The following is a 25,500-nucleotide window of genomic DNA, read 5'->3' as shown; positions in this document are numbered from 1 at the left end:
GCGACTGTAATTGTTGATAATAGCTTCCAGGGAGGGTATGCTTTCTGGGTCGACCTTAGTGATCAAAGCGGGGAGGCGGGGTGCAGGTGGGGTAGTAAATCCGACAATGGAAACCTGCGAGCGTTTCTGTAATCAATACTTATTTCAATGTTCAGCAGCACATAGGTAGTAATATATGAGATCTGAGTTGGGAGGATGAAAGGTGGCCATGCACCATCGGAGTCATGCCGTGGGCCTTCAATAGCCGCTGCGCGGAACGTCCACGGGTTCCGACTGTCCCGATGCTCGCATTTGTTGAGCCTCATCTTGTGCCAATCTCCACTCTTCCAATAACGGCCTTCCAGATAGCGACCTTTCTCGTGAAATCCACCGAATGTATTTGGAGATGTATCACTATAAGAATGCCTTGGGAGTGGCCGGTCCACCCCTCACCTGCCCTTCGTAGGTTGGCCCCACTGCTTTCGGTGGTAGACTGGACCGCTGCTGCCAATCGTAGACCTATGAAACAACAGCATGTTTCTCGGCTCGATCATCGTCATGAATACAGCCATTCTAGATAAGAATGAGAAGAGTTTTCTGTCGGCATATTCGACTATCCAGGGCAGCATTACGATCGATCCTCTTGCTAAACTTGACTCAACCCTAGCATAGGCAGATCCTAGTGTCCAGGCTGATTGCATGTGTCTATTCCAATGAGAGAACCTCTTCTCAAGCGGGCAAGATGTCGTCTCCGAAAAGTCATTCATGTCCCCCGCCCCCGCGAAACCCATATCAGCAAAAAAGGACTCACGCGACACGATCAACAAGCTCCTGACTTGGCGAATGCAACGACAGTCACGATTACCAAACCCAGAAACAGGCTCCAGAAAATACTCATGGCTGTATCGAAGAAGTACAGAGGACGATTACACAACGAACTCGCACAAAGGCTTCATCAGGACGTTCGCAACGCCCGAAGCATCGACATGTCACGCACTATGGATGTTCCTACCCCTGTTCTCGTACCTACACAAGGGCAGAGTTCATCGTTCTTATTGATGCCTGCAGAGATTCGAAACGAAGTCTATCGGTATCTCCTGCCGGATGTTACCAGCCTGCGAGACGTTACCGGTCTTCTTAGCGCTTGCAAGCAGATCCGTCAAGAGTTTTCCAGCATGATAGTCGCCGAGAGCCAGTTAGTCATGAACGGCGCAGTACAGAAGAGCATCGATATGGTTCAAGTAGCTTTTTCCACTACTGAGATAGATACGGTCATCGGCACGCCCCAGATCCAGACGCACTCCCACCTTCATAACGTGAAAGTCCGTCTCGGAATGCGCGATACACGCTCGCTACCTGCCGACGCAAATGAACCACGCATATACTTCGACGACGTCTTCGCCTCGTTCCGCGAATTACTGAGCCTACATCTACCTTACGTTACCGTCAATGTCCCTGCCGCAATCGCCAAAGACGCCAGTATAGCCGATCCCGAACTTCGACATCGCCTGCTAGACGCATGCATCTTTACCTTCAGGGGATTGGAAGAGACTCCAGGGGTCACATTGAACGTGCAGCACGTTATATTCAAGATTCAGACTCACAAGTGGGATACCGCGGCTCTTATACATGAACCTGTTGTAGTCTTTGTAAGACGTATCAACGAACAGAAAGAGATTAAGTTTGATCTGCTTTGGAAGGACCCAAGGACGGAGAGCCAGCAAAACTCCACAGATATGGCAATGATGGCACAGTTGAAAGATATCGTAAGGAAGAGTCGAGAAGCTACTTTAAGTGATCATTAGAGACGCCACACAGAGCTGCATACTACTGGCAAGCAACGTTGGAGATGCGAACCTGTGGCTGATCACTCCTAATCGCTAGGATATTTCTGAGAATTTAGTTCATGGGAAGCGACGCATATTCCGTAATAATTACAAACAAATTGACTTACCTTGGGTCGCCTAATGATATCCCCACAACAAGTACGAAACTGGTCTGGGCTCCTTCGACATGTGGATTAAAGAGTTTTCTCGTTGCCATCTGACCAAGTCTAAACGTATGGGTTCCAAGGCTGCCCTTTCGCATGGGTATAATTGTATTCTTTGCCGCCAAAACACCATCACCTACCACTGCCCCTCCTGCCCGCCTAAACTCTGAAACTAGGGAATATATCGAGATAGGTCGCGCGGTTAGCAGAATCGCGCGAGGAGACTCCGACTCGATGACCAGTGGGTACAGCAAGTCAGCTCCTACCCAGGACGGCACCAATCGCCTCCTCCAATTGCCAGGCGAGATACGCAACACGATCTACGAATACGCACTCACCGCCAACCATCACGAGCTCTTCTATCGCGATTCGATCGACTTCGACACCATACCCCAGGCAGTGACCGAAGAGGTCAACAGTATAGACGATATCTGGCACGCAACACCCCAAGAATGTGTGGATGCGTATTACGAACATGAGTCCGCGCAGGGCGTAAAGCTGTGTTCTACCGCAGAATCTACATCCGAGTTCAACCAGCTGAAGTACGTGTGCAAGCAACTCTACAAAGAGACCAAGCACTTGTCACTGTTATACAACGATATCGTATTCGCCCAAGACAACGTATGCGCTCAAAACGCTACCCATCAGTTCATTCCCTTCGTGCGCCAATGCGACAAGTCTTGGACTTCTCAAGTCAAAACTGTGGAAATTCGACCATTAGTTCGCTCCAAAGATGAACGAGTGGATGTCGGAGGCCTCATCGTGAAAGGGCACTTCGATGAGTTGCGCATTACGTTAGCCGACCCCTGCCATAAGCTAAATCTCCTGGCCGACTACTGCATCGAAAATCCCAGGGTGCATGTCCGATTCCGTTTATTGGCATATGGACCATTGTGTCTTATGTATCATGAGGCAGCGCTTTTTCAACGTCGACTTCCCTCAGTCTTCTATGGAAATGGGACCTGCGTACCTTTTGGCAACCATCTGCGTGTTGTCAACGACCATTGCAAGACTCTAGCTGTTCGGCTGAGCCAATGTCGCAATTTTCGGTTGTTCCTTACCAAAGAGGAAGCGTTTGATGAGCAAAAACTTAGGAGGTGTATGGTAGAACATAAGTTCTTTCGCAGACACATCTTACCGCTACGTGATGGGGGATTGGAGGAATGCATCGAGGGTAGGAGGAGTATCTTTCTTGAGGGGGTGTGATTACAGGTAGTCTCAGAGAGGGCGAACGCGATGCATTAGTAACAGAAGGACATCTGCGCTTAGCACAAGGCATCTATTCGCTCAAATATGATTCCTTCATTCGACAATTACCAAACTACATCCTTAGATCTTAATTCCCTCCAAAATCGGCTTCGCCTCCTCACTCTGCCACCATCCATCCTTACCACCAGGGAAGCTAAACCGATCCATACTCTCAGGCTTCATCTCAACCGAGTAACCAGGATCCATAGGAGTAACATAGTAACCGTTCTCAATCCTGGACGGGTGAAAAAAGTGCTCATGCAGATGGTCAACGTACTCCAACACCGACTTCTTCCCTGACACGACAACGTAGTCGATGGTGGAAAGATGCTGTGTGTACTCTGGTAGACCGACACCACCCGAGTGCGGTACGATGGGGATGTTGAACTTGGCGGCCATGAGGAGCACGGCAATGACTTCGTTGACACCGCCGAGGCGGCAGGCGTCGATTTGGCAAATGTCGATGGCGCCTGAGGCAAGGAATTGCTTGAACATGACGCGGTTTTGGCACATTTCTCCTGTTGCGACGCCGATGTTGTATGGCTTTAGGGCTTCGCGAATCGCTTTGTGGCCGAGGACTGTTGAGGTCAGTATGCGTTTCTCTATAGCATAGAAGGAAGGAAAGGGGTACGTACCGTCATCAGGGCTGGTGGGCTCCTCGATGAACCATGGCTTGAACTCCTTCAACGCCTTCATGTACTCAATCGCCTCCGGTACACTCCAGACTTGGTTTGCATCTACCATGAGCACATTACCCTTGTCGAAACCAATGATCTCTCGTGCGATGCTTAGACGCTGCTTGTCTTGCGCGATATCGCTTCCGACCTTGAGCTTGAAGTGCTTGTATCCCTTTGACAGTGTCTCCTTCAGAAGACCACGCATCTTGTCTTCACCGTAACCGAGCCATCCCGCAGAAGTAGTGTATGCGGGGACAGCGCGGCTATCAAGGGCTTCTTGGAGTCGCTCCTTCTTACCGGCTTCGGCTTTGGTCAAGATCTCCAGCGCCTCCTCGGGGGTGATTGCATCGGTGATGTAGCGGAAATCGATCAAGTCGACTATTTGCTGGGGTGTCATGTCTGCAACGATGCGCCATACAGGTTGGCCGAGCGATTTCGCCCAGAGATCCCAGATGGCGTTTACAACGGCACCGAGAGCGAGGTGGATGACACCCTTTTCGGGTCCAATCCACCGGAGTTGAGAGTCGTTTACCAGGTGGCGCCATGTCTTTCCCCAGTTGGCAACTAGTGAGTCGAGTGTGTGGCCCTTGATGCGGTCGGCAAGGTAGGCGATGGCGGTGCATACAATCTCGTTACCGCGGCCAATTGTGAAGGTCTGCAAATTGTAAGCAATGAGGAAACGAATGGATTCAGTTGCCAAGTGGTCACAAGTTGGCCGGTTCAGGGGTATCCATGAGTTGAGGGAAGAGATGAGATGATCACCTGGGCAGGGCGGAGTCGCCAAAGTAGCTCATCTCTTCTACTCATGGCCAAGATCGAATCAGATTAGACTTACCATACCATGACCCTTGAACTCAGAGTCTGTGTGTAGGATACAGTAAGCTGAAGAGTAGTCTCCCGCTGCGTTCATAGCATCGGAACCAGTCTTGTCAAGGGATGTCTATTGCAGACGCGTTAGATTCCTCTTTCTCTATTGTATAGCTTGAATGACTAGGGAGCATACCGGAAACCGCACATCCCTCGTCTCAGCACCTGTGATTGTGATGGCCATTGTGGTGTTTTCGTTGTGTTGCTACCGATGTTCGGAATGATCGGAATACCCCGCAAAGCTACCAAAAGTTGAGGTTCTTTTTAAGCAAGACTTGAACACCAGGAAAGATGAAGATGAATGAAGAGGTCAAGGTGAAATGGTTGAGCGAGATACTTATTCTGTCTGGAGGCAGGATCTAGACGGTCTATTTAACTGGCAAGGCATCCGGCACAACACTCCACGCATCTCCACGCCAAATAGTGCCAACCGCCCGCGCCATCGTGAAATCCACCCCACTTGCCCCTCATCATTCGTGGAAGATCTCGGCGCGCCACTTTCTGGGGCTGGAAAAATCGGGGCATTTGGCAACGTTGCCGGCATTTTATTTACCTCACACGTGAGCTGTACAGTGCTACACCCCACGAACTATAGGGGTCCCTTGCCCAGGACGCGGCTCCAGGTGCTTCGCGGCTAGGCGAGAAGCTTGGGCTTGACGACGCGTGACAACGCTTAGCAGCGTGCGAGGAGAAACTACGTAGAAAGCCGCCGTGATGACACGGGCAAGTAGGTCAATGTGAAGCTTGTTCCTGACCTACCCCAACGACTTCTTTACGATCGTGAAGTGTGATCAAATACCGCGGCAAACAAGGCTTACCGGCCGCGGGGTGGCATGAGTGGGTTTAAGGAGTAGTCCAACCCGAGGATCATGAGTACCATCAAGGTAGACTCTCAATGCTGAACATCAGCAAAGTAGAAAGAGCACGCATAATACTTACGCCGCATAAGACTACAGCGAAGCATCATCCAAATTTGAACAACGGTAAAGGAAGAACGGCTGTGTATTAGTGGTGTGACAATCGAAAGTAAAAGGACGGACCTGGTATGACTCTCCATTCCAACCATACACCCATTATCTACACGTCGTTTCGTGATGCAAGATCCGAGGACCCTACAGCGCGTCAATACTACCCAAACAAGACCAAGACCTCCCAAATACTCACTCGCCCGGTTCGTGAGGAATGCAAGAGCCGTATCGGTGATGAATCCGAAAGGCACTGTCGAAGATGGATTGCTGTTCCACATGAGCAAAAAGCAACGTCCTCACTTGATACCCCTCTTCTCGGTCTCACTGTAGTAGATGACCATACGCCAGAGCTTCTTCACGAGGGACTCAGCTTCGTCATCGAGAGCCACTTCCAAGTTCTCCACCAGGGGCTGCGGTGCGCCCTTGCTCTTCAAATGGTCCACAATAGCGTCGACAAGCATCTCTTCTTGTACACCAGTGAGCTCAAGAACCTTGTTGGCAGCCCACTGCTTGATATCCTTGTCGATGTTTTTCTGAGGCAAATGCTCCCAAGCGACGGGCCATTTCCACAGGCCTTCCTTGTCGTTGGGAATGTCGCGCGCCAACTGTCGCTGGGCTTCTTCGATTTCTTCTTGCGTAAGGTTGGCACGTACAGCCGCATCGAAGTTGATGGGCACGAGAGTTCGCTTCTTGGCACCGGATTGATCTGTGAGGTCCTCGTCCTCGAGCAGGTTCTCGACATCGGCGGCGGTTCGACGGGGAGCGGCAGTCTTTTCGAGCTTCTTGGCGGCGGCCCCGAGCGAGATCTTGAAATGAGCTGGCTCGCGCTGTTCCTCCCTGCGCATAAGCTCTTCGCCTTGCTCCTCCAAGAAGGCATCGGCCTGGCCGCGGGCATGGTCCTTCTGCTTCCTCTGCGAGGCCAACTCGCGCCGTTCTTGTTCGCGATCGATCGCGTCTTCCTTTGCCTCCTGACCACGGACTGACTCGCGGTCGCGGATCCAGTCGCTGTGATCGCGGTAGTAGAGATCGCGTCTCGAAGCTGCCTCTTGATCATCGTCAAATTCTCGAAGTTGCTTCGCTTGTGCTGCACGAGCTTTCTCGCGCTCCGCGTCCATGTTCTTGAAGTAGTCGTTTGTACGCTCGACGGAAGCGAAAGTACGACGCTCGGTCTGAAGCCAGCGGGAGAGTTGCTTCTTGTATGCATCATCAGCTTCTTCTGCTCGCTTCTTCTTGCGACGACGCTCAAGTTCCGAGTCGCTGGCGGAGTCATCGTCGTCCTCGCGGTTGATGTATGCGCCGTTATGTACGGCACCGCCATTGACAAAGTTGACACCACCTTGGTAGTCTCGGGGAAATTGTGAGCCCTTCGGCCCACTGGGCGCACCTTGAACACCCCGTTCTGCTCTGGGGCCCAGCGGTACACCATTGGCACCTCCGGGTCCAGTAGGGGCGGATGGTGGTGGGGATGCACGTCTACCACTACGCCTGCGCTCCTCGGCTTCAAGCTCCTCTTCTTTCAGGAGTCGTTCGCGATCGCGTTGGTTGGAACGGTCGCGGAAGGCAGCAATTTCTGCGGCGACAATTTCGCGCATCTCTGCAGGGATGTCCGCAAGCTCATCCTCGCCATTTGCAAGGTTGACGAATGCAACTTCCACGTCTTCACCGTCTTGTGCCTGTGCATCTTGCATCATTGTGTCTCCTGCGTAGTCGACGTTGGGTGCGTTCGGCGGGTTGAAAAAGCTCGCGAGGACCGAGGAAAGCGCTTCTTTGGCACTGTCGAGCCTAAATTGAACCGTGGCCTCGTCTTCGTTTCGGGTCTTGCTCCATTCCTCTGCGTACTTGATCGAAGCATCATCCACCATGACGTGCAACTTGGTCGTCTCCACCTCGTCTTGTTCGCCGTCGTCGGTTTTGGGCTTGCCGGCCTTTTGACGCTTTGTAGGCACACGCACGTCTTTGAATATCTCGGCGGCTGTCTCCAAGCTCTGGGCGTCTCCAAATTCGGCGAAGCCAAACGTCTGGGGCTTGTTGTTGGCGTCGGTAGCTCTCGTCCACCGAACAAGCTTTCCTGCCGTTTCGAGGATGCGCTCCATGCCCTCATCGCCTCCAACGCCATCGGGAATGTTGCCGACGAAGATGGTTCGCGCGATATCTTCACGCGACGGCGGGTTAACGGGCTGGACGGCGTCCCTGCGATCGCCATCTCTGTCCATGCCAAGGCCACGGCGACCGGGTGGTGCGGCGTTGTCTCTTCGGCCGCCTACAGGGCTGTCGACAGCGCCAGCTCGTCCGCCCTGTGTTCCCAGACGGATGACCGGCGCATTGAAGTTGAAGGTGGGCATGTTGGTGGGCGGTGCCCATCCGGATGGCAGAGCGCGTGGTGCATTCATGGCTGGCGGGCCTTGGGCGTTCGCGACACCGGGGGGAACTGCGACGCCGGGGGGAGCTGCTGCGCCTGGGGGACCTGCGCAATGTCAGCGTTGCTATTGTCAGTTACTGCTATCACATACCCATTCCAGGCGGCGCCATGCCTGCCATGCCTGGCGGAGTGCCTGCGAAGCCCGGAGGGCGGTTGTAGCCCGGAGCACCTGCGCATGTTAGCTGAGTTCGCGTCGCAAAGGATCGCTTGACATACCAGGATAGCCGTACATCTTGCGCAGATATACAGTCGCCGAACTTGGTGGGATTGTTGAAAGAGAGAGGTTGGATAGGGTATCGAGGTCGCTGTCGCGTGTTGCAGCGAGAGAAGAAGTCACAGTTGAGATTTGGAGCTCGAAGGAACGCTCGGACCACTATATCGCAGACAAATTTGGGAACCGCGACGTGCATGGCCTCCATCATTCACCGGAGCCATCCCGCAATTGCCCGCCGCCAGCACGTCTAATCACCCCGCCCATGTCAATACTGTAGTAGCAGAGATTCAGAATGGCCTCACGATCGTTGGGCGAGCTCCTGCTCCGCCCTTCCAACTTCACACGGATACCGCACACCTCGAGCCGGACAACACCGTCATGGACATGTCAACGAGCCATTTCGCACACACCGAGATGCCTTGCGCAACAACCACTGCCGAAGAACGACGACGAGCACTACGTACCCGAACGGGAAGCTCAACGGCCGCAAGCCCGCTACATGCCTGAGCGGGAGGCCGCAGCACCACAACCTCGGCCACAGCCCACCACGCAAAGAAATACTACACAGACGATGGACGCTCTCCTCGGCAGCATGCCCCGGAACGCAGGGTCTAACCCACCAACCAACCGCGTCTTCGGCGAGGAGTTTGCGGGCTCCGGCAGCAGACGACCTGGTAGGAGGCCAGGTCTGGATTTCAGCCAAATGGCGACGACCGATGGAATGCTAAATCCCACCCTCGCCAACAAACCCTCCGAGGCGTCACCACTCGCTGTACAACAAGAAGAGACATTTGCCCAGTTCCCGCGCTTGAACCCCGCATATGGACGCACTGTAGAGTTGGATGTCAACCGCGGACGTGATATTGTGAGGGGCATCGGCATGTTGGGAAGTTTAATGGCAAGGAACAAGGTTAAGAGCGACTTCAACAAGCAAAAGTTCCACGAAAGAGGCGGACTGAAGCGGAAGCGGTTGGCATCTGAGCGGTGGAGGGCGAGGTTCCGAAAGGGGTTCCAGGACGTCACAAACCGAGTGACGGAATTAACAAGGAAGGGATGGTAGATCTGTATGCTCTTCTTCTGGGACTTTGGGATGGTTTGGAGGGGCATGTGTAAATCGGATGTGTACATATTGTACTATAACAGCATTTGCATAGGAAGCAATGACTGCTTCTCGATTTGATAGATACAAAGAGATCACGATTGTCTCCGTAAGCTAAAGGTGTAGCAATACTTTACCACTGCACGATACTGTGAGGGTCACCCTGAATACACATGCATCCACCCATCATATGGTCAAGTCCAGGACGTGGCTTTATACAGCTTGACTTCAATTGGCCCTTCTGAAGCACGAACAGAACACACTCCGCGGTAAGTAAAGCAAATCTGCATCTTTTTCGTCTTGACAACCATGTCGCGCAGGTGAAGCTTGGATTGCGGAGTTGCACCGGGAGTGTCTTTGCCGCGGGCGGGCACAGGCCAGGGACCTCGATCCGTACTCAACAATGTCCAAGTTGACACATGCACCTCGACCGTCGCAGCTGCCTTACGCGCAGCACCAACTACATATGCGCTTAGCGATTCCTTGAGCCTCCTCTATCATAATCGCCATGATATCGCAACGAAAGTCACCATCATGGCTCCCTCTCGTCGCGTTGTTCTCGTCCTTCGCAGCAGCATTGAGCGGACAGGAGCCCATGAAGAGCGCAGAAGAGGCACGGGGATATAACCCGGGGGAAATGATACCAGTCAGTTGTTTGAACAGGACCATGTAAGTTACAGCACCTCCACGAAAAGATGCGAGTGCAATTGCTAACCCCAACCAGAGAAACCGGTGAACACGTACGTCTACGATCTCCTACCCAAGCCACCCGCGCAAATACCCCAAAACCCATACCTCAGCCCTACTAACACATCCACTCCCAGATCACCGACGCCGCCGGCCACCTCCAATACATACCCTTCCCCACCTGCAACGAAACCGGCCAACCCCTCCACCTAAACTTCGGCGTAGAGAAAGACGTAAACTGCACCATAGACTTTGTCACAGATGAATTCTTCCACCTGCTCGAATTCTACATCCACAACGACGCGCCACTTTCCTGCCGCATCCCGTCCAAACCGCTCCCACCCAGCGTCCTAGAAACCGAATACCGGGTCAGCGATGAAAGCACACAGGAGGGTGCGCTGGGGACGCAGAGTACAATGTACACGCCCCTTATCATTGCGCTGGCGGGGACACTGCAGTTGAGCCATTTGCATGTGGGGAACTATTTGAATCTGCTGGTTCATGCTAGTCCTAAGAGTGTGGCGCCCGGGACGGTGGATGCGGCGACTGCGTATTCCGTGTCGAGTCATACGCGCAATACCAAGATTACGATTGGGGATCCGTTGAGTTTGGCATTCAGTGTGCGGTGGTATCCCAGCACGACGCTGCCTCCAGGTTGGAGTGGATATGGAGGACACATTTATACTAGTACGTTGGTGTACTGTTTCTTGAGTGCCGTGGCGAGTGCGGCAATCTGCGTTGTTTACTTCAGGGGTGTTGAGTTGCCCAGACGGCTGAAGAGGTATGCCACGGATAGGATGAATGGTGGAGGTGGAAGAGGATTTGGAAATGGAGGCAGTGGATACGGGCTCCCCGTCGCCAACGGACGAGGAGGCGGCATGGGCAGTGGTTATGGGTTGGGAGGATATGGCTACGGAGGCGGAGGCAAGAGAGTCGATTGAGCTTGACATATGGCACGTGTATATATAGAGGCGCGACAATATACTTCAATGTGTCCATTCGTATTCAATGATCCCAGTATCATCTATAGATACTTAAGATGCTTGCTATATAATTTATCCTCCAGTCATCAAGTCGTTCAGCCATTACAGCCTCGTCACACATCATCCGTTTACAAAGTAGACTTCTTCTTGAAGGCGTTGATGAGACCACTTGTGCTAGCATCGTGAGAAGAAGACTCCTTGGACTCGTCAAGCTCAGACAGAATCTTCTTGGCCAACGACTTGCCGAGCTCGACACCCCACTGGTCAAAGCTGTTGATGTTCCAGATGGCGCCCTCGGTGAAGGTGAGGTGCTCGTAGTAGACAATCAAAGCACCAAGAGTGGCAGGTGTGATCTTGTCGGCCAAGATGGATGTGGTGGGTCGGTTACCCAGGAAGGTCTTGTGAGCGACAAGGTCCTCGGGCGCACCCTCAGCCTTGACCTCATCGGGGGTCTTGCCGACCATAAGGGCCTCAGCTTGGGCAAAGAAGTTGGACGCAAGCATCTTCTGGTGCTTGTTGCCCTCAACGGGGTTGTGGCTCTGGGCGGCAAGGATGAAGTCGGTGGGGATGAGCTTGGTGCCCTGGTGAAGGAGCTGGTAGAAGGAGTGCTGGGCATTGGTAGCCGGCTCACCGAACAGGATGGGACCGGTGGTGTACTTGACGTAGTCACCGCTGCGGGTGATGGCCTTGCCGTTCGACTCCATGGACAATTGCTGGAGGTAGGCAGGGAACCTGTGCATGTACTGGTCGAAGCTGGAAAGAGTTAGACTAAGCCTTTACGCCAGGTAGCAAACTTACGGAGAGACAAGGTGGGTCTGGGCACCGAAGAAGTCGGAGTACCAGACACTCAGAAGACCGCCGATGACGGGAATGTTCTGCTCGAGAGGGGTCTCCTTGAAGTGCTTGTCCATGGCATGGGCACCAGCGAGGAGCTGGTGGAAGTTGTCGAAGCCAATGTAGAGAGCAACGCTCAGACCAATGGCACTCCAGACACTGTAACGTCCACCAACCCAGTCAGAGAAGCCGAACATGTTCTTCTTGTCAATACCGAACTTGGTAACCTCCTCCTCGTTGGTGGAGAGGGCAACGAAGTGCTTAGCAATGTCCTCCTGCTTTGCGCTCTTCAAGAACCATGACTTTGCGGTGTTGGCGTTTGTGACGGTCTCGGCGGTGGTGAAGGTCTTGGAGGCGATGAGGAAGAGAGAGGTCTCCGGGTTAGAGTCCTTGAGGGCCTCTGCGATGTGGGTACCGTCGATGTTGGAGACGAAGTGGATCTTGAGATCACGCTGGGAGTAAGCCTTGAGAGCTTCTGAGACCATGACGGGGCCACTAAAAAGAGTTAGCACGTTTTTGAAGCGTATTCAAGTTGCGTGGAATTGCATACAGGTCGGAACCACCAATACCGATGTTGATGATGGTGTCGATCTTCTTGCCAGTGTATCCCTTCCACTCGCCACTGCGGACTTGCTCGCTGAACTCCTTCATGTGGTCGAGAACAGAGTTGACGTCCTCAACGACGCTCTGGCCATCGACCTTCATCTCCTGGTTGGAGGTGTTGCGAAGGGCGACATGGTAGACGGCGCGGTTCTCAGTGAAGTTGATCTTCTCGCCAGCGAACATGTCATCGCGGAGCTTCTCGAGGCCAGCCTCTTTTGCGAGCTCGATGAGGAGCTTCAGTGTCTCTTCGGTGACGAAGTTCTTGGAAAAGTCGAACAGGATCTCGGAGTTCTCGGCATCGTTCTTGAAGGTACGGCTGAACTTCTCGAATCGCTACGACGTTTTAGCAAACGTACTAGGATAGCTTCTTCTGGACTTACCTGAGGATCCTTCTTGAAGTACTCTTTCAGGACGATGTCCTTGCCAAGCTTCTGGTGGTGGTCCTGGAGCGCCGACCAGGCGTTGAGGTCAGAGGCCTGTGCGAAGCCGGGCATGTTGTGTTACGGGATTAGGTGTTGGGGTATAAAGGTTTGAACTTGGACAATTGGAGAGGGGTAGGATCAATTGCAAGTGTGAGATGATGAAGAAGGTGTGAGTAAGGTGAAGGTTGTTGTTTTGGCCGATGTCATTAGAAATGTCGCGGCCGAGACCTGGCCCCGCTTGCGTCAGAGCTTCGTTGAGGGAAGGAGGGGCACCACTTTTCCCACGCGCTTGCTGTCACGACATCCCGTTGGTCCCACCCCGACAGCCCTACAGCATTTGCAAGCACCACAAAGCCGATCACTAAGATTCGTGCATGTCAAACTCAAAGGGGATATCGTCTTGATTTGCTTGCCTGAATTTAGGCTTCTCTCACACAAATGCTGCCTCAAGCGCCATGCCATTGCACCTGAACCCAAAAAAGCATCAAAGAGCGCTGAGATCCCACCAATCACCACGGCTTCTATCTGTGGATCCAAAGCCGGTGGGTGTTGTGCCTGGTGTCGGCTCCATCGCCGTGACAAGCCACACGCATACTCAACGGAGATTTCCCGAATCCTAATTTGTTACGCCCAGGAATGCACTATCTTTCTGTCACACCCTCGAATGATGGATCCTTCACCGAGCCACCAGCGTCGCCAAGGCCAGCAACAGGGCGGTTGTATGACCATCCCGCGAACTGCTGCTGCATGGTCTGCGAAAGCATGGGACCATCGACATATGAATCTGTTGGAGCCTCGGAAGTGAACTCGCGGTCGAAGTTGGCAGTGTCCTTTGCGTCAACCTGAGGGCATGTTAGATTTCACTCCTCGAACAATGATGACATTACGTACCACATTAGGCTTGAAGCTGGGCTCATACTTCCTCTCAAGAAGCTTTCGCCAGTCGATGCTGTGGAAGAAGTAGTGCGCCTTGATCTCAGCTGCGCCCTTAGCACCCAGTCGCTTTTCAGCGTTGCGGTCCAGCAGGCGGGTCAAGAGATCGCGTGCAGCCGGTGGCACGATCTCAGGGCCAGGAAAGTGTAGAGGCTCAGTGAGAATCTTGCGGTACATGTCGTTGGTGTTCTCATCATAGAACGGAGGCAGTCCGGTCAACATCTCGTATAGGAGAACACCCAGTGTCCACCAATCGACAGACTTGGTGTAGCCGGCGCCAGTAAGGAGTTCCGGAGCGAGGTATTCTGGTGTTCCACAGAACGCTAGGAGGTGTTAGTAAGCTGACACAAATTCATTCGGACTCGACTTACTGTTTGTCCGGTCCTCATCCTTCATGTCCAGCTTGCAGAGACCGAAATCGCACAGGGCAATGTGGCCAGTGTAATCGAGAAGGATGTTCTCGGGCTTCAAATCACGGTAGATGACGTTGAAACCGTGCAAGCACTCCAGAGCGCACAGCAGTTCAGCGGCGTAGAACCGAGCTCGGTTGATATCGAACCGTTGTTCCTTCTGCAGATGGTGGAAGAGCTCTCCACCGTTGACAAAGGCCAAAACAAGATACAGCTTCTCTGGCGACTGGAAAGAGAACTTCAACGGAACGATGAAGGGGTTGTTGATTTGGGCCAAAACAGACCGTTCGGCGAGAGTATGCGCGACTTCGGATCGGGAAATGATGTGTGCTTTGCGAATCGTCTTGAGGGCGTAGATTCGGTGCGTGTCCTTCTTCCTGCGCGGTGTGAGTAGTTGTAAATGTAATAGAACGTAGAAGCACGTACTGCACCTGCATGACCTTTCCGAAACTACCCTTGCCGACTACTTTGAGGAGTTCAAAGTCGTCAATCGCGAGACGGTCTTGCCTGTTCTCGACAAAGTTGACGCCGACCTTCATCTGGCCACTACCGAACTGCACTGGTATCCAGTCGGCACCGGCCTGGCCAGCGCCACCCTCTCCATTTCCGGCCTTGCTGTCCTGCCGCGACTCCTCGAATCTGGGGTGGACCTTCAGTGTTCCGATGAAGATGTCTTCGTTGCGACCAGCGTTGGGCGAGGCGGAGGGGTTTCGGATGTAAAGCGAGACGGTGAGGTCGGTGACACGGGACACATCGAACTTGTACTGGGTGTTGCTGCCCGCCCAGAGTGGGTTCTCGGGGGTACCGGAAACTGCGTTGATGAAGACCTGCTGCTTGTCGAAATCGACGAGGGCATAGGGCAGGTGTTTTGAGGAGTAGCGACCGTGGATCGTGGGCGCGGCATTGATGCTGCCAGCAGCAGACTGCGGCCGGTGCGAGGACGAGCCGGGGCGCATGGAGCCCGCGACCGAGAGGCCGCCGCCCTGGGACATGGAGCCCTGGTGGTGGCTGCCGCCGCTGAACTGCTGCTCGGCGCCGGCGGGCAGGGAGAACTTCTGGCCCTCATGGAGCGTGACTATGAGGATACCGGGGCGCAGGGGCTGTGCCGGCGCGGAGGCGTTGGCTTCTGAGGCGGCTGTTGGGGTCGGTCAGCAGGCGGTGAGTGTGGGCAGAGGGTCCCAAGTACCAATGCCATTGTCCTTGGAGTTGCCGAGCGTCGTCGCGCTGGCGGCGGAACTCGAGGCTTTGGGCGTCGGCTGGTCATCGACTATGGTCGACGTCGACGACGAGCGACTGAATGTGTTGGCGAGGGGCGCCAGATGCGTCTCCTTGAGCTCTGCAGCACGTGTTAGGGGGGCGTCTTTGGTAGTAGGAGAGCGGGATACGCACTCTTGGTGAGCTTCCAAGACATGGTTGCGGCAGCGCAGCGGGTGGGCAGATGCAGGAAGAACAGACGGACAGCTGGGAGTGGAGACAGGCGGGAAGGCGACGAGGGGCACACCAAGGGCGGAGAGGGCGCGCAGGAGGCAGAGGAGGATGTCTACAGAGCAGAAGCAGCGGCAGGAGGCAGGTATAGGGCGCGGCTGGTGGCGATGCTGCTAACGTCCGAGTGCCCCAGGCCTTCGTCAATGCTGCGATGCTCAGGATAGGGTCCTCGTTTGAAGTTGGGTCATTGGGTCTGAAACTAGCCTTCATTTCGGAGGCACCACGCACTGACACGCCAATCCTCCCTCATTCCTTTGCGTGTTTCGCGTGTTGCAGGACGGGCGAGTGAGTCTTGCTTTCTATTTTAATCTGCCTGGCTGCTGCGGCGCCATCGCGATTCTCTGCGACATCTGGCCTGTCAGTCCTGCCTCGGCTGCAGCTGCCGTGGCCGCGAACGTTGACCCTCCCGCCCGCGTACGTCAACACCGCGACCTTGGAGCCCAACACGACTCTCCCTCGACGCGCTATTCACTCCCAGGCGCCCGTCCCCGTCCAGCATTGCGACCTGCGGCATTATCCTGCATTTCATTAGGCCATTAGTCAGCGCCCCCGCCGACCCCGACACGCGCCCCTGCCGTGCACAGCCACAGATACCGTCACTGCGTCACCCCGTCACCCCCAATCACCAAACCCGCCTTCACCTGCGCGCGCAATAGCGGGGCACCATGGGTGTCATCAAGAAGAAGACAGGCACGCGGGGCACGGAGGGCGGGACCAAGTATGTTTGCGATGTTTGTTCATCCGATATCACGTCGACCGTCCGCATACGCTGCGCCGAGGACGTCTGCAACGAGTACGACCTCTGCGTGCCCTGCTTCTCCGACGGCAAGGCTTCACGGGACCACCAGCCGGCCAAGCACAAATTCAAAGTTATAGAACAACACTCAATACCTATATACACCGAAGACTGGGGAGCCGACGAGGAACTGGCCCTGCTGGAAGGCGCTGAAACATACGGTCTGGGATCATGGGCAGACATTGCGGACCACATAGGCGGCTACCGCGAGAAGGACGAGGTCCGTGACCACTACATCAACACATACCTAGACAGCCCCAGCTTCCCTCTGCCTGAGCACTGCAGTAAGGATGACACCGAGCTCAGCACCCGCATACCACGTCATGAGTTCCAGGCGAGGAAGAAGCGGAGGATAGAGAAGAAGAAGGAGGAAGCTGCAGGCCGCGAGCCCGATGCCCCGAAGCAGAAGCCCACGGCGAGTGTTCCCGCCTGCCACGAGGTCCAAGGATACATGCCAGGCCGTCTGGAGTTTGAGACGGAATACTTCAATGAAGCAGAAGAGGCTGTGCAGCACATGCAGTTTGACCCCGGTGATGGCCTGAACCCAAGGACAGGCGAGCTCGAGCCAGAGATGGACCTCAAGATGACTATCATGGAGATCTACAATCACCGTCTAGATGCCCGAGTCGAGCGCAAGAAAATAATATTTGAGCATCAGCTGCTAGAGTACCGCAAGAACCAGCTGGCCGACAAGAAACGGACAAAAGAAGAGAAAGACTTGATGAACAAGGCCAAGCCCTTTGCCAGGATGATGCAGCACGCCGACTTTGAGCAGTTCTGCAAGGACCTTGAATACGAGCACAACCTTAGACAGGCCATCTCGCAACTTCAAGAGTGGAGGAACATGCAAATCACCAGCCTCAAAGCCGGTGAGAAGTACGAACAGGAGAAGCAGCAACGGCAAACCAGGCCGCCTCCCATTGGGCAGTTCGATCGTCTTGCGTCCAGTAGGATGACCAAGCCGCAACCGCCCTTTGAACAGCCCTCTGCAGCCACGGCATTGCTTGCACAGGAGCTACCTTTGCACGTCAAACAGAACAGCGGTCTCACAACGCCACCTCCTGATCGCGCACAGAATGGTGTCAATGGTGCAAACGGCGTCCTGACACCTCAGCACTCCAAGACAAAGTTCGTGCCTAAGTCGCTACCGAACACTGTACCCTTGAAGTTCGGCAAGGAGTCAAAGGCGGATCTTCAGCTGCTCAATCCCGAGGAGGTGGAAATATGCAGCACATTACGCATCATGCCCAAGCCCTATCTCGCGCTCAAGGAAACCATTATTCGAGCGGCTCTAAACAACGGCGGCGCGCTTAAGAAAAAGACGGCCCGTGAGATTTGTAAGATTGACACAAACAAGTCGTCGCAACTGTTTGAATACTTTGTACACAGCGGATGGATAGCGAGGGCATAAAGGCACCTGAGCCATGGCGTTGGCGTTTGGTAGGGAAACATTACTCATTGCGACGGCGTTCGGGCAGATATACCCTCATGGTAGGCGTTGTCGTATGTATAGATAGGCTCACTGCTCTCTGTTGAATCCCATATATCAGCCTTGCTCCTGAAATCAAACGATGTTGCGCATACTCCTTACTGCGGTGGTCCGTCCATAGCGCTACCACAGCGACGGCTGCACATAAACAATAGCTCACCTCCGCACTTCCCCACTCAACCCGACCACGATACGCTGCACGCAACATGCACTTTACTTTTTGATCATCCAGGCCAGCGGGCCAAGGAAGCTTTTGACGGGTAGCGATAATTCGTGCAGCAAGCCTGACATCATTCGCTCGCTAGCGGTGCCTGGCCAGCCTTGAATCCCAGAGGCAGCCGCCTCCGTATCCACCTCCCTGCATGGCAACCTCGCGCTACTCCCACGAAATGCCCGGGCTATTTACTCCCTCGCCCTCGAATGCGCGCGCAAAGTCACAGAGGAGCTACTTCGATGCGACGTACGCGCCTGAGACCTCCGACCATCAGGTGACCGATCCAGATGTCCACGCGACCCGCAAGCGCTCCCGGTATGGCTCCACGGCGCATGAGCCCACGGCAAGCCCTTGGGGTAGACATGCCCTGAACAACGACCGCTTTGGCGACAACAAAAGTCCACCTCCGCTTGCGAACGACCGCTACCAGCTCGCAGGGGGCATGGATGGCACGAACAACTACACAAGACGAGACGGCGACTACGACGACTACTTCAACCTCCAGAAGTCGCGCGGCAACTGGTCAGTTCCGCCTACACCACAGGTTGGCATTGCGACACAGGTCGCAGTTGGCGAAATGCATACAACACCCAGCGAGAGCAAACCTTGGTCGTTAATGGGCTTAGTCGGAGGCGTAGCCGGCAAGCTCTTCCAGTTCTGTACTGTGCCTTTCAGGGGCTTCCAGGCAGGAGGAGGAGCGAGGTACAATATCGACGCGCAGGAGAAGGTTGCGGAGAAACTTGGTCTTCAGGACGACCCCTTTGAGGCCGGTCCAGTACAACGGTTACCTGCTGAATACCCAAGCGACAACTATGGAGTTGAGTCAATCGAGTCAATCACTCCCGAGCGACCTAGGATGGCCAAGCGACTTCGGACGGCAGATAACTGGGTGGTGGTTGGAACAAATCTGGAGACAGAGTCGAGACCCTCAACACCGCGATTATCCGAACGAAGATTGCCCGACCGATCGCCCTCACTCATCCCACGGCCTGTATCACGAGCGAACACAGGAACACCATCCCACAAGCGGCCGTCCCTGATCCCAGTATCCCGACGTTCGACAATGGACAGGCGATCCTTCTACGGTAGTCCACAAGCCACCCCTGGCTCACACGAACGCCCGCGCTCCTATCATCGACAAAGCTTCGGCTCACCGGCCATGCTTGAGGATAATGCAAGCAAGGTCGCCAGCCCTCTGCCGCAGGAAAGCCAGCGTCTGATTGACAAAGTGCGAAGGGAGGAGATGGAGGAAGACGAGCGGATGCGCAGGATGAGCATGCAGATGAGTGCTATGCTCAGAGAAGCGAACGAGGCTCTAGGCTCCAACTTTAAGGTGGAAGAGTACGACGACGATAATATGGGCGACAACCGGGGGCACGAGCAGCAACCGGCCTGGTTTTCATGAGCATATACTGTCACTGCAATTTCAGCGTGCGATTCGGCGCTTCGTCGCCATCTGTTTTGACTCTATAACGGCCTCTTGGGATATTCGGCGTTCACAGATAGGATAGGCGTATATCTGATCACCATTTGTTGGTATCTGCGGCGGCTCCATATGAGTCCTGTTTTTCGACATCCACTGGTCAACACAATATGACGGCTTTTAGAATTAGACCTCTACGTTTGGTCCGTGTAAATAATTCAACACCATTCTGCAGTCAACTTACATGCGCCACTTGAATCCTGCGCTCATGCGCCAGAAGATGACAGGATCGACGGATCATGGCCACACCAAGCAACCCCGGCACGCGCGTGCAACGATTTGACTTGCTCAGCTTCCGACAGCTACTAGAGAAGTCCTAACACGAAGGGGCCCCGTCTTGGACAGTTGAGATATATTTTAGCGATAGCTCTTACCTATGTGCAGCGATCGTTCCTTCCTTGGTAGAGTGGTGCCTGAATCTTGTGGGTACCTGGGGCGAAACCACGTTAACGCCAGGGTCTCTGTGGCTTCCCTCGTACAATAGTCAACTTCGTGCCGCCCCCGCCCGCAATGCTTCCTGCATCTTGGTCACACAGTGCCGCCGAGCTAGTCCCTATACCCAATGACAGGTGGGGTGAAGAGTTGGAGATGGGGCGAAGCGCTTGGATTTAGGACGTACCCTGTCGGGGCCAGGGATCTGCTGGCGTTTCTACAATACACACGAACATGAAGGAGCGTAACACATAGGTATCAGAAGACACGGTACTGAGCTGCGCTGGTCGTAACGGTCCCTGGGACTACAAGAATTATCTTCAGAACACTGGTCGCTGCTCGTCGCAGTAGTCCTATCTAATGGCGTCGCCGGACAATTTGACCCTGGTCATTATGGGTGCAGCTCGCTAGTACGCGCTGCAGGGCCGTTACAACGCAGGACGCCTTATTTACGCCCTGCCATGCCGCTTGGTACTTTGATGCGAAGAAAGCATATAGCATGGGGACACTGCAAACGTAGACGGTGCTCATCATCGCTTTTCCTTTCAGCATGGATCCCGCAGGGCCACTACCATCGAGCCCGCTACTTCAACAGCGCAAAGGGCCGGCGACCAACACAGTCGAGGATTCTGACCAGAGTCAGTCAGAGAAAAGAAGCACTGCAGGTTCGCGAGGATGCTTCGCGGGTTTCCTGGGTGCTCTAATGGTGATTCCGCGGGGTATCGCTCGAGGCTGGACGGCGTTCACTAATGCTATACTGCGAATATGGAGGAAGGGTTGGACAGCAGAGACATGCAGTTGCATATTTGCCTTGCTATCACTGATCGGACTCATCGTTACTCTCATGGCGCACCAAAATCGTCCTCTACCGGATTGGCCGCAGATCGTTAGCATAAACTCCATTGTTTCTCTTTTCTCGATGATGATCAGAGCTGGAGTTTCCATGGTACTTGCGGAAGGTACGTCTTGATGCTCCTATATGTTCGCAGAACATTTTGGAACGGCCGCTAACAGACACAGGAATCAGTCAATCGAAATGGCAATGGTTCCGCAAATCACGCAAGCTGGAAGACATGGCAAGGTTCGATTCCGCAAGTCGTGGTGCATGGGGCTCTGTCCTGTTCATCTTCGGTCTTCGTATCAAGAAGCCATACTTTATCGCTGCCATGGGTGCCTTCGTTACAGTAATGTCGGCATTCACCGGATTCGCCGCTCAGCAACTCATTGTCTTCAACGACTGTCTCCGTCCTGATGAAAGTGCCGCAGTCGGAATACTCAGATCCAATGCTTTCAACAAAAGTGGGGAAAGGAAATCTCCAACAACAGCGGACGAGTACCTTCCTTTGACGGTGGCTATGGATGTCGGAATTTTGCAACCGCTCGAGGACACAACTACACTTCTTTCTTACGGATGCAAGACCGGCAATTGCACGTTCCCGAATGCGAATGGTGCGGCCTTCTCAACTCTGGGTGTGGGCTACTGGTGTCAGAATGCCACTTCCCAAGTGGTAGAAACGAAGCTCGACTATGACAGTGAGCTCGATGATTATCTCCCATCCGCCTACTTAAATGGAGAGACAACCGGATCCGAGACTCCTCCCGAGACGATTGCCAACTCCAACAGCACCAACACGACAGTTCCGCTCGGATACGACTTCGGACTCACCCTGAAGAATGGTACCAAGGCGAGGAACATTGGACTCTCTCTGAGCCTTTCCGACAACGTTTTTGATCCCATCGTAAAGTTCCCACTCGCAGGCTGGCCGGGAAAGCTCGTGACCGACGTCTCGGACCCAAAGTACAACGGTACCATAGCTACGATCGGCATGATATACATCCCGTATGATTCGATAGAGTATCAGGCAATGACCTGCGGCATATACCCTACCGTCAACACCATCAAAGCAACCTACCACAACGGCGTCCTCAAAGAAGAGATAGTGAAAAGCGTAAGAATCGGCGAGGACTTAGCCTTTGGTGGCACCACTGCCTTCCGTCTAGCTACCAAGCAAACCATTCGCAACGGCACAGAAACCACGTGCGACGTGAAGACTTCAGAAACACCTGGCTACCTAGCTGTGGCCAGAGGCAACATCGACGCTGCTCCCATCAACACAACTAGCCTGGACTCAGAAGGCCCAGGTGCAGAGCTTGTGTGGTACCCCGAAGACTGCGTCTGGTCCCTGTTCACTGGGTCCATGACGGGTATACAGACTCATCTCCAAGCTGTCTATGGCCAGCAATTTCTCATGGATATCATATCTGCTCGCTATGGCAACGCCTATATGCGTGTCTTGTGGGATAGCGGACAGTTGCCTGATGCGCCGCTAGAGCATGTCAGCAGCATCATGACAAATTTGACTAATGCGATGAACACCGTTCTTCGTACCCACGGTATGGAAGAACATAGCAAACCCGCTGAAGGGACAATGTGGTACACGACAACCTGTATTGAGATCAACTGGGCCTGGATCGCGTTTCCGGCTGTAATGATCGCTTTGTCGGCCATCTTCCTGCTACTAGTGCATATCGAGAGTAGGGGCGTGGAGAGTGGAAGGCTGTGGAAGAGTTCGATACTGGCAATGTTGTTTTGCGAGATGGACGAGGTGGTTACGGAAGAAGCTCAGCCAATGGGCAGACAACGACTGGAAGAGGTGGCTGCAAGTAGTAGTGTGAGTTTGGGTAAAGAAAACGGCAGTTTGAGGCTGGTTGCTAGACAAGCTTGATAGCATTCAGTGGATCTATCCTAGAATTTAGATTTCATACAGTCTACTTCAACTGCCTTCGCCTGTACGCGATTTCAGATCTTCTATCAACACGCTCATAAGTTTGAACATTTCGCCCGCAAGCTTCTTCCCCGTCTCCCTCCATTCCTCCTCACATAGTCGTGCGAATCTGTCGGGATGCCATCGTAAACGCTCTTGCCTCAACCATTCGTAGCTATACAGGCCGCTTGCCCGGAGTAGCTTTTCCACGTCATGCTGGCAGGCGTGTATACTCTCTGGCTCAGACTTGAGTATCGAACACGCCGTAAGGTTGCAAGTTGTGACTGTATTGGGCAGATAGGGAAACATTGAAAGCAACTTGGGTGATGCGGATGGCATGCGCTGTAGCGGTGGCCGAGCAACGTCTGAACTGCTTGATTGGGAGCGGACTTGTAGTTTCCGTGGGGCTTTCGGCTTTGCGCCTCCGGCTGCTGCTGAGGCGGCCGCGAACATTACTGCCGCCTCTGTAGACCATTTTTCGTAGAGTACTTGCGTCGCGGCGTCCGGTTTCGCTTCCGTGGAGTTGGTTGCACCATTCGGCATTTGCCCATTAGATTGGGATGTGCTGGGTTTCGTCTTCTTCTTTGCCCGAGCAAAGAAATTGAGTGCGAAGGTCTCTAAAGCTTCTTCGTTGATATCGTCGATAGAGCCGGCCCATGTCCCGTCGTTTCGGATGGCGATGAATTGATCAACACTTGTAGGATCTAGAGTAATGAAAGCGAGATCGGTCCAAACGAAGCCCTTTTCTGCCTTCCATTCCTCCACCGTCTCTTTGTAGATTTCCCAGGCGTTCGCATCTCCTAGGCGGTACACGACGTCGCCGTACTCGCTCATGGCGAAGAACGCGCCTTCAGGACCCCAGGTCACAATGCGCGGTGGCCCGCACCGCCATCCCGAAGGTGTCAACCATGACTGCAATGCATCCTCCAGGGGTGTCGGTAAATTTGCCCAACGAATGAGCTCAGGATGCCATATGATGAAGGAATCGTCTGGTCCCAGGAAGGCACGCAAGTGCGGAGAGTGCCATGTCTTGTTTAAGATGCTCTGAAGCCTTGCGGGTATAGCAGGGCCCCAACGTAGACTGTCCTTTCCTGACGAGTCTTTGGAACTGAGAATCCAGGAGTCGGGCGCTGGCCCTAGAGCTGCCCAATGAACCTCGGATACTGTCCTGCCGAGAAGGAGATCTTGGAGGCTGGCAGGGAGATTGCGGCTATGTTTTGTCAGTCATTGCGCGTAGGGAAAATAATGGGTAGCATACTAGTTGAGACCCGCAAAGCTCTTGGATATGAAGCTGTCGTCAAGCCCGAACGAGAAGAACGAGGTGTTGGTACCGCTCATGCCTACCTAGGTAGCTGCGCGTGATTGGGCTGGGGTGAAAGCCACCTATGACGTCACGTATCGGGAGGCTGGAGAATCGCGCTCTACTGATGTCAGCGACGCGCTCGAACTTTTGAGTCGACTTATAATATACATGCGAACGCGTAATTTACAGCCGCGGGATAATTGCCAGCCACTGTGACGTCTTCCCAAACTTTCGCGCGCACTGCCAGACAACGGTTTCAGATTGTTGCTATCCGGTTTGCACCCTTGAAGCGATCGAGCCTTGGCAAGGCGAGTGTTGTCAACACTATCAGTCGTGCGATTGTCTGCTCTTCACAACATTGCGGCTTTATAGCGACACTCTGGTTTCTGCGTCCCACACCGCTTCCACCGATCTAGACCGAGCGGTTCCCTTTTAGCGAGTCCGAGATTTCGGCGGCTCATGTGCGATTCCACGTTCACGTTTGGCCAACGCGGCAGCCACTTCTTCCAATGTCCGTCGAGACGAGAAATGTATGCTTGCACGGAATACTCTGATCATATTATACTGACAATGATGTAGCGCACGTCTACCGAGAAAGTTGGCGAGATTTCTCACCTCTTCGCAATTGAAGAAGATTCATCATGTGACCCTAGGTTTTGAGGATGCGTTTCTCCTTACCTGGCGTGATACCGATGGAACAGATCGCGTCGAAAGCTCAGGACTCCCGGCCGAGTTAGCTGAGTTTGTGCATACTCGAAATCGCAACATCTCCAACATCCGGTGTACGCTAGGGCCGTACAACTCATCTTTCTTTGTCCACGACAATACTTCCTATCTTTGGAAAAACCTTCCAGGACCTCTCCTCGTTGCTCTGCAGAACAACATCCAGGATGGGAGTTGGACTGATAGACCCCGCCTCGTAGCACTAGGCGCCGGAGATAACTTTCTACTGATAACCGAGAAGAACGCGACTGTTTGGGATCTGCGACACTACAAGTCTGCTGTTACATTCCTCCAGAAGAACGTCATAACAGACATCCAGAACTTTGTCTTACATTCCTACCGGTATCAAAGCTTCCTCGCCCAGACTCGGAGCGGCAGACTTGTCTCCGAAAATATACCACCACATCAGGTTGTGGGCGTCCAAGCCATGATGGGACCAATCTTGCAAGACACAATGAACATGCAACGAAGAATTCT

General features: G+C 53.8%; 12 protein-coding genes across 12 annotated transcripts; 7 read left to right on the top strand and 5 right to left on the bottom strand.

The window, feature by feature from the left end:
- Window positions 1–721: 721 nt before the first annotated feature.
- J4E87_004017 (uncharacterized protein) lies at window positions 722–1,784 on the top strand (the record flags this gene model as incomplete). The annotated part of the gene is made up of 2 exons (XM_049375641.1): window positions 722–726; window positions 860–1,784. 2 exons carry the CDS (start codon window positions 722–724, stop codon window positions 1,782–1,784), a joined length of 930 nt encoding a protein of 309 aa, XP_049234626.1.
- Window positions 1,785–2,203: 419 nt separating this feature from the next.
- On the top strand, window positions 2,204–2,735 carry J4E87_004016 (uncharacterized protein; the record flags this gene model as incomplete). Its single annotated transcript, XM_049375640.1, is given in 3 exon segments — window positions 2,204–2,210; window positions 2,229–2,590; window positions 2,691–2,735. 3 exon segments carry the CDS (start codon window positions 2,204–2,206, stop codon window positions 2,733–2,735), a joined length of 414 nt encoding a protein of 137 aa, XP_049234625.1.
- Window positions 2,736–3,298: 563 nt separating this feature from the next.
- On the bottom strand, window positions 3,299–4,945 carry LGD1 (L-galactonate dehydratase; the record flags this gene model as incomplete). The annotated part of the gene is made up of 5 exons (XM_049375639.1): window positions 3,299–3,452; window positions 3,495–3,795; window positions 3,853–4,549; window positions 4,730–4,834; window positions 4,898–4,945. 5 exons carry the CDS (start codon window positions 4,943–4,945, stop codon window positions 3,299–3,301), a joined length of 1,305 nt encoding a protein of 434 aa, XP_049234624.1.
- Window positions 4,946–6,025: 1,080 nt separating this feature from the next.
- Window positions 6,026–8,380, bottom strand: J4E87_004014 (uncharacterized protein; the record flags this gene model as incomplete). Its single annotated transcript, XM_049375638.1, has 3 exons — window positions 6,026–8,193; window positions 8,240–8,317; window positions 8,365–8,380. 3 exons carry the CDS (start codon window positions 8,378–8,380, stop codon window positions 6,026–6,028), a joined length of 2,262 nt encoding a protein of 753 aa, XP_049234623.1.
- Window positions 8,381–8,740: 360 nt separating this feature from the next.
- Window positions 8,741–9,422, top strand: J4E87_004013 (uncharacterized protein; the record flags this gene model as incomplete). Its single annotated transcript, XM_049375637.1, has 2 exons — window positions 8,741–8,748; window positions 8,777–9,422. 2 exons carry the CDS (start codon window positions 8,741–8,743, stop codon window positions 9,420–9,422), a joined length of 654 nt encoding a protein of 217 aa, XP_049234622.1.
- A 547-nt stretch (window positions 9,423–9,969) lies between these two features.
- On the top strand, window positions 9,970–11,089 carry J4E87_004012 (uncharacterized protein; the record flags this gene model as incomplete). Its single annotated transcript, XM_049375636.1, has 3 exons — window positions 9,970–10,130; window positions 10,186–10,201; window positions 10,286–11,089. 3 exons carry the CDS (start codon window positions 9,970–9,972, stop codon window positions 11,087–11,089), a joined length of 981 nt encoding a protein of 326 aa, XP_049234621.1.
- A 170-nt stretch (window positions 11,090–11,259) lies between these two features.
- J4E87_004011 (uncharacterized protein) lies at window positions 11,260–13,062 on the bottom strand (the record flags this gene model as incomplete). The annotated part of the gene is made up of 4 exons (XM_049375635.1): window positions 11,260–11,884; window positions 11,930–12,460; window positions 12,516–12,901; window positions 12,949–13,062. 4 exons carry the CDS (start codon window positions 13,060–13,062, stop codon window positions 11,260–11,262), a joined length of 1,656 nt encoding a protein of 551 aa, XP_049234620.1.
- A 569-nt stretch (window positions 13,063–13,631) lies between these two features.
- Window positions 13,632–15,744, bottom strand: J4E87_004010 (uncharacterized protein; the record flags this gene model as incomplete). The annotated part of the gene is made up of 6 exons (XM_049375634.1): window positions 13,632–13,832; window positions 13,882–14,246; window positions 14,295–14,710; window positions 14,760–15,468; window positions 15,520–15,669; window positions 15,723–15,744. 6 exons carry the CDS (start codon window positions 15,742–15,744, stop codon window positions 13,632–13,634), a joined length of 1,863 nt encoding a protein of 620 aa, XP_049234619.1.
- Window positions 15,745–16,483: 739 nt separating this feature from the next.
- On the top strand, window positions 16,484–18,025 carry J4E87_004009 (uncharacterized protein; the record flags this gene model as incomplete). The annotated part of the gene is made up of 1 exon (XM_049375633.1): window positions 16,484–18,025. One exon carries the CDS (start codon window positions 16,484–16,486, stop codon window positions 18,023–18,025), a length of 1,542 nt encoding a protein of 513 aa, XP_049234618.1.
- Window positions 18,026–18,492: 467 nt separating this feature from the next.
- J4E87_004008 (uncharacterized protein) lies at window positions 18,493–19,722 on the top strand (the record flags this gene model as incomplete). The annotated part of the gene is made up of 1 exon (XM_049375632.1): window positions 18,493–19,722. The coding sequence occupies one exon, from the start codon at window positions 18,493–18,495 to the stop codon at window positions 19,720–19,722; it is 1,230 nt and encodes a 409-aa protein (XP_049234617.1).
- A 1,429-nt stretch (window positions 19,723–21,151) lies between these two features.
- Window positions 21,152–22,958, top strand: J4E87_004007 (uncharacterized protein; the record flags this gene model as incomplete). The annotated part of the gene is made up of 2 exons (XM_049375631.1): window positions 21,152–21,191; window positions 21,253–22,958. The coding sequence occupies 2 exons, from the start codon at window positions 21,152–21,154 to the stop codon at window positions 22,956–22,958; spliced, it is 1,746 nt and encodes a 581-aa protein (XP_049234616.1).
- Window positions 22,959–23,006: 48 nt separating this feature from the next.
- On the bottom strand, window positions 23,007–24,335 carry J4E87_004006 (uncharacterized protein; the record flags this gene model as incomplete). Its single annotated transcript, XM_049375630.1, has 2 exons — window positions 23,007–24,207; window positions 24,256–24,335. 2 exons carry the CDS (start codon window positions 24,333–24,335, stop codon window positions 23,007–23,009), a joined length of 1,281 nt encoding a protein of 426 aa, XP_049234615.1.
- Window positions 24,336–25,500: the final 1,165 nt, after the last annotated feature.

The sequence above is a fragment of the Alternaria ethzedia genome (assembly GCF_023757985.1).
Source record: "Alternaria ethzedia strain BMP 0044 chromosome Unknown scaffold_7, whole genome shotgun sequence".
NCBI lineage: Eukaryota > Fungi > Ascomycota > Dothideomycetes > Pleosporales > Pleosporaceae > Alternaria > Alternaria ethzedia.
This window is presented reverse-complemented; position numbering and strand designations above follow the sequence as displayed.